Raw genomic sequence first — 7,092 nt, forward strand, 5'->3', positions numbered from 1 at the left:
GACGGAAAAAAAATTTAGTGATCAAAAGATAAACAAAAGTTTCAAAGATGCTAATAGTTCTTATGACATAATATGAGAGAAGTTACTATCGACAGTAATGTACGCAGCTATCATATGAATTGGTAACTTGAACCCCTCGTAAAAATACTAACGACACCGAGAGCTCTCATCTTTCTTGTAGCAAAGAAGAAGATACAAATTCTTAAGTAAAAGACATCTACAACTGTTTTGCTCCACTTAAATAAAATTAGAGATAACCAAAATCACTTTTCTGATTATGTAAAACAAAATGTGTTGCTCTCAAGAAAATAGATTAATGTTGATTTGATTTTTGAAAAAATTGATTTTATCCATAACCATCCAAATGATAATTTTATGTAAAAAATAAATTTTTCGCTTTTGAAAAATAGAAAAAAAGTGTCTATAAACATAACCAAACGAGCCCTATGAGAAGAACATGATGCCAATAAAGGCTGCAAATTCACAATATACATGTAATTGAAAGAGGAAAATGGAGAAAAACACATTGAAAAAGAAAGCAAAGAGGAAAATCACATAAAAGCACAACAGTGTACTTCGTAGTGTTTTTCGATTATGAACTTAAACAAAGGACGATATAGAAATATAGCAGTATGGTTCATAATTATCAACATTCAACCTATTTGATGGTTTAGTGGACGAATTGCAACTTCAACCGCTGTACTCCAACGGGTCCGAAATAGCCTCGCACTGTCCGAAATATAAAGAATTCGACATATTTAGCACAATAATAAAGATAATCACCACAAATATTACAATCAATTACGTTTATCAGCCACAACACAGAGCACGGAATAGCATGTGCTTCTCCGGCGAATTTTATGGAGCTCGTACATCGAACTTCGATAGACTTCAATTACAATAGTTTCAATGTCTTAGAGCTTCCGGAGCCACCCCGAAAGCTTATAATAACACGTAAGATTATAGGCTCTCTCCAACAGCGATACCATTGTCAGTAATGCATCCCTAATCGAGGGGCACGGGTTCGAATAAAGCCATCACAAGATGGTCCTTGGTTTTGTTATCGGGAAGGCCGTGTCCGTCTCCATACTGGTAAAAGCTCTGAGAAGCTCGTGCCAAGTTCAAACAAGCACCGAGAAAAGGCGCGAACCCAGGAAATGGGTAGTCCTCAAACACATCTTTGTTCATTCTCTTCCAGGTCTCGCGCACCAGATGCCTCACGTGTTCCCGCGTGGCCTCTTCCGAAGCGCCGGTTTCATTAATGTAGCATTCGAGCGCCTTGAAGTTGTCTCCTCGTGCCAATTCATACTGTGCATGGACGACATTGATGTTTTACAAACATAAGTCTCAAGATCCGTATAAAATGTTTAAAAAGCGATTATTTACAAGAAGGATAAACGTCAAAGTAAGTTACCGATGAGGTACTGAGATCATTGTTGAGTCGAAGGATTTTGGCAGAACAATGCATGACACTCGGGATTTTCGACACGTAATCAAGTCCCTCTTCCGTCAATTTGTCCGTGGTTAGGAAATAGCTGCCCAACAGCATAATCAGCCCACCGACTGAATCCACCGCAACGTCCATGTACTCCTTCAGTGTTGGTTTAGTGCCCTTGTTGTACCAATTGACCTCCTTTATGTAGGCCTTGCATTCATCCGCCCACTGTAGGATTGAAATTCGGAAAAGTGTGTGAATGACCAAGTCGAGGGACGTTCTTTTCTCCTACTTTTTCGGATTCTCAAACGTTTAAACAGAAGTTTCGTTACAAAAGTAGAAATTGTTAGGTGAAAGATTTTAGCAAATCGAGATTACCACTTTTCGCATGTAAGGAATGGTGTTGATTCCTAGCTCTCTCATCGTCCAATAACCAATTTCGTTGGTCGTGTTGTACAAGGCCATGAAACTATTCTTTATCGTTGGAGGAAGCTTATCAATGTCTGTGATGTCCCACCTAGATAAGATATCACCATTTCAACATTTCGTAAAATTTACCATCACTTGGATACGCTTTTAGTGATACCAGTGAAGGTTAAGTACTTACTATTACTTTATTCGCCCAAAGCAATCAATTATATTGAGGGAAAAAAAAGCTAATTTAAAAAGTGATATGTTCAAAATACATCGGAGAGTTTATATCATATAATTCTCAGGATTTGTTTTATCCCTCGCGTCATTCAGAGACTAATTAACCGCTTACCTTTTCTCTTGGCAATAATAGTTACAAAAGAAAATGATGATGGTAATCATATTACACTAACCTGACAATAAAATCTGTTAAGAGCTCAAGTTCTTCCAGCGTCCCATATACATCATAAACGTCATCAATAAGTGTCACCATACAAAGGAGCTTCGTCGTCATTTCCCTGTAAGCTGAATATTGAGGTTCGAAAACCAGTGCGCAGCACCAAAAATAGTGTTCCACTAGCCTGTCTCTAAAGAAGGTCATCTTGTTCGCGCCAAGTTCAACCCACCACCTGAGAAATTTGCCATACAACGACTAAGTCGATCTGAATGCGCTCCTATATGTTTGGTGTTTGCATGAATTTATATCCTCCCGTCAAATGCATCTATCAACTATATATAGAGTGCTTGCGCATACCTTGCCATATTGCTAACTTCCTTCTTGTGGACTGATTGCACTAAATTGAAGTCTATTTTAGCCAATCGGAGCAAAGAGGGGATCATGTCTGTCTGTTTCTCGTACATGTCCATGAACCACCGAGCCTCCAACCTGTTTGGCCTCCAATGGATCGGCATATCTAATGCGTGACTCACGTGGCTCGCTAATATAGCGGGAACTTTGTCGAGGTGTAGATCCTTTAGATGCTTGGAAGCAAAGTTCCTAGCTTCATCAAGTATGGTTTCACCTTCCAATCCATGGACAGAAGCTTCATAAAGACCAAGAAGCCCCTTCACATCCTTACTGAGCAATTCGATGAATGTGTCCGTCTTGTTCATAAACCTTTGAAACACATCTATACGTCCAGCAAAAGGAATGGTAAGGTAAAATTTGATGCGTCAACATGATTCACAAAAGGTTAAAAAGTTGGCAACTACCTTGCGGTACGGTGTATCCGTGTTGTCTGAGTAGCCGGAATCGAAGGGAAGTGGCATAGAGATCGTCCAAAAGTTGAGCAACTTCGGTGTTGTAGATGAAACTTAGAGCGTTCTTGATCTCCGTCTCGAAATGGTATCCTAGTCCTAGTCTTTGAACCGCATCAATGAACTCGAGCTTGGCTACCTGATTCATCTCCCTGTCGAATATACCCTTGACTTCCTTGTTCAACCTTTGGACTTGCTCCGTATATTTATCCTCCTAGGCACATGAAATTCAGGAGCAGATGTGAATATTTTCCGTAGTTCTTAAGCTAGGCCGGATTTTGTGTTGAAAAAAAAATCATTACCGTGTAATCAACACTGAGTGACTGCAAAAGGCCATAGTCCCAAATGTTAGGTTCCCAATTTGCTGAACGTCTCACAATCTCTTTATCTTCAATCTTCAAAGCGCGTGTCACGAATTGAGCGCCGGAAAAGGAGGAGGCGGAGGAGGAGGAGGAGCGAAGGTGTCTAAAGAATAAGAGAGAGGGTTGATTATGGCGGGTTGAGGAGGGGAGGAAGCTTGCGACCAATGCTGGAACAGCCATTGCGAAATTTGTTGCGATTCACTTAGTATGCTAACCATCCTTTATATAGGGGTTGTTGTGGAGGCCCAGTCATGGAAAAGTTTGTAGTTGCTTTCGGCGCAAAATTTTCTATTTACGCAAGCCATTCTCTAAGCATTGTAATTTATGTTCTTATTTTTTTATTTTGCTCCAAAACAGTTGTCCTCGACACACCATATTGATTTGGATGAATAAAAATGTCGCGCTTCAAAAATAGAGGTGTCAACATGGGTCATAAGCCCATTCTTTGACTCATATTTTTACAATCATGTTGTATATAGGTTGTTTAAACACTTAAAAAGGCCAAGTGAAAATGAGTTTAAAAAATTAAAGTTTAATCAGATTGGGCCTTAATAGAATTTTAGATGATTTATTTTTGTTTCTATATGCACACGTTTATATTTCAATTCCTCGAGCATTTTTTGTTTCTTTTAACCACAAATTTATTTTAGGGAAAACGTCACAAAAAGCCCCCAATTATGCCCACCGTGATACATTTACTTTGAACTTTTTTTGTGATATCAAAAACCCCAAACTATACCCACTGTGATGCATTTACCGTGACATTTCTCTTGTGACATAGAAAATCCCAAATTTGTATATATGTGACACATTTACCTTCCATCAACATTCTGTCAGATGAATTTTTAGTCAAAATAACGTCGTTGTTATTTCACTTAAGCCACGTGGGCATCATGCCAACACCGTTTGCTTTCCAGCATCCATGTAGGCAAATTTTTAATGGTTCTCATTGACGAAACTTTGACAGCGGGTAAATATGTCACACAGGTACAAGTTTGTTATTTTTAATGTCACAAAAAAATTTAGGATAAATGTGTCAGCATAACTTAGGATTTTCGGTGGTTTTTGCCCTTCATTTTAGGGCTGCGTTTTTTCTACTCTCACCATGGTTAAAACACTCCTTGTTACAGTGCTTTGACAATATTAACCCTTGTGGGTCCCATCTTTTTTAAGGGTCCTTTTTTTTGGCTGTGGTGTCTCATTTGTTTTCTTCTTTATTTTTTCTCGTGGGTCCCATTTTCCTCTTTCTTTACTTCTCTCCCTTTTCCTCCTTCGTTACTTCTCTCCCTAAGTTCTTAAATTCGGTCATGGTTCAAGCATTGGTGGAATATGTAAAAAAAAAAACTCTCTCTTGTGGTAAGTCTCTGTTACTTGTCGTCCAGATCACGTCGCAGTCATCGGTTTTTCAATCGTTAACCGGAGTTTGATATCCTGGCTCCCGCATTGAACTTTACGCCTATCAGAACACGGGGATTTGAACCATTGACGGGCAATAGGGCCACCTCATCGCATAAGGGCTCGGACTTAAGAATTGAGTTCGCAATCACCTCTTCAGTCCTTTTAATCACCAGCGGCGATAGCTTGGTAATTAAGATCGGCGCGGAATTATGAGAGATCGCAAGCACGAGGAGGGGCAAATCCTCGCCGATTGCATTTTTGGTTTGCGTAAACAACTTAGTGGGAGAGGGGAGATTTGAACCACGTATTTGGAGGTGGGTAGGGGATGGCGAATCGGCAATAGCAGTGACAATTATGACCAAGAAGATAAAGACGAAGAAGTAGAGATTGCTTATGAGCTTGAAGAGTTTTTGGGCCAAGGCTTCAACTCTTGGATTTGAATCTTTAATGATTTTTTTCTTGTCTTTTTGATCGATCAATCGAAAATTTTGATGCGAAATAGGATAATTTAAATTTGCCATGAGATGGAAGAAGACTAGTTGGGTGAAGAGGAGGTTTATGCAAATTAGGGCTTCAACACAGATTATTGACATGAGAGAGATATTTTAGAAAGAGAGAACATAGAGAGAAAAAAAATGAGAAGAAGGAAAGTGGCCCTGCCAGAAAAGAGAAAGAAGAGAAGCAGTTGAAGAATGCTTAAAAAAAGTAGAACCCAAAAAGGTTAATATTGTCAAAACATTATAAGAGGAAGTGTTTTAGCCTTAGTAGGAATGAAAAAGCCGCGATCCTCATTTTATTGCACCTTTAATATATATGGCCGGCACACAATACCAAACCAGTACTATGACAATCAATCAATTCTGTGGCCAAGAAAAATGTTTCAAAAACTAAATCTATTGATTGTCAGCTTTTCTTTTTCTTTTGAGGCCTGTAATTAGTATAGGATGTGTAACGAACGGTTCATTTCACGTTGATCTTTTCTCCAACGTGGGTATTTTAAGTGATCACCACCAGAAGGTGTTGGGTGATGACACCTCCAAAAGTTAACTGTTTCAAATATGTGAGGAGCTTTTGACCAAATATATATATGTGAGGAGCTCAACGAGGGAAGTCACTAAAATTTGTTGATTGAGTATCATAGTCATACTCGACGAGGGGTAAAAAGACACTAGATGGAACTCTACATACCTAAAGCTTAAGGATGCTCGTCTTTCCATGTCCATTTTCCCATTTGATGTACCTTCCCGGCCATGGTCTCTTCTTCGAAATTAGATCAAATTTCTAGCACTAGAAGAAATAACAGGAGATTTGTTCTAATAGCTTGTATACCTAAAAATCTTTAGTAATTTCTTATTTGTTAATTGTTTTTCATGTTTAGGCTCTGTTTGCTTCGCAGAAAATGAATCATTTGAAAAATATTTTCCTAAAAATGATTGCTTGTATCATTTATAAAAATTAATATATAGAGCATTTAGGACCCGTGGTCAAGTGATGTAGGACACTACTTCAACACCCCCTCTCACTTGCAAGCCACATTATAAGGGCACGTGGAATTTGACTGATGAGGTAGGATGCACATTCACAAAAGGGATTATACTGCCTCTGATACCATATTAGATTTTATGAGATCAGTGCTAACTGTTCTAAAAAGTTAAGCTATTAGATAAAAGTGTGGTTTAATATCTAAATATTCCAACACATACGATGACATCCATAATTAAGGCAAAATCAGGAAATCTACCATCAATTATCATGGAAACAGATGAAAAAATGTTGAGGGCTAAGCAAGATAGTCACTTTAACTCTCGATATGCTTTCGGTCCTTCTTGTTGGTTAAGACGATCGAAGCTGAAGCTAAAATGGGGTCTTTTTCTTTGGCTCCTTCTCATTTGGCTTCATTTACCCACAAGAGCCATGTCCTCCCGTCCATTGTATAGACTTCAATTTTTTTTTTAAATGCCACGTTAGACTTAAAAATTCACTAGAAAAGCCACGTAGAACAAATCGCCGGAATATCTCACCAGAGGCATTGTAACGACCCGGTCCGACGAGGGCGGGGAGTGGTCGCCGGGGCCAGAGGGCCTGGACAAGGAGCGGCTCCTGGCAGGCTTCTAGGATGGCAATGGGGGGCATGTCTCTTGTCCCACATCGCTTAGGGGGGGAGTCCTGGGCTAGTTTATAAGGCTTGGGTTCTCTATTCTGTGTAACGCGTTTTAAAGCCGTGAGGGT

The 7,092-nt window shown here is 39.3% G+C and overlaps 1 protein-coding gene across 1 annotated transcript; it reads right to left on the reverse strand.

Annotated features, from left to right (window-relative positions):
- Positions 1-770: 770 nt before the first annotated feature.
- LOC130139291 ((+)-alpha-terpineol synthase-like) lies at positions 771-3,645 on the reverse strand. Its single transcript, XM_056315960.1, has 7 exons — positions 3,406-3,645; positions 3,059-3,317; positions 2,601-2,976; positions 2,260-2,475; positions 1,814-1,952; positions 1,415-1,663; positions 771-1,308 (listed from the first exon to the last, which is right to left on the reverse strand). The coding sequence occupies exons 1-7, from the start codon at positions 3,643-3,645 to the stop codon at positions 1,006-1,008; spliced, it is 1,782 nt and encodes a 593-aa protein (XP_056171935.1). The 3' UTR covers positions 771-1,005.
- Between the last annotated feature and the right edge of the window lie 3,447 nt (positions 3,646-7,092).

Source organism: Syzygium oleosum, unplaced genomic scaffold, assembly GCF_021117445.2.
Source record: "Syzygium oleosum isolate NSW1041296 unplaced genomic scaffold, Sole_v2.1 Sole_v2.11, whole genome shotgun sequence".
Classification (NCBI taxonomy): Eukaryota; Viridiplantae; Streptophyta; class Magnoliopsida; order Myrtales; family Myrtaceae; genus Syzygium; species Syzygium oleosum.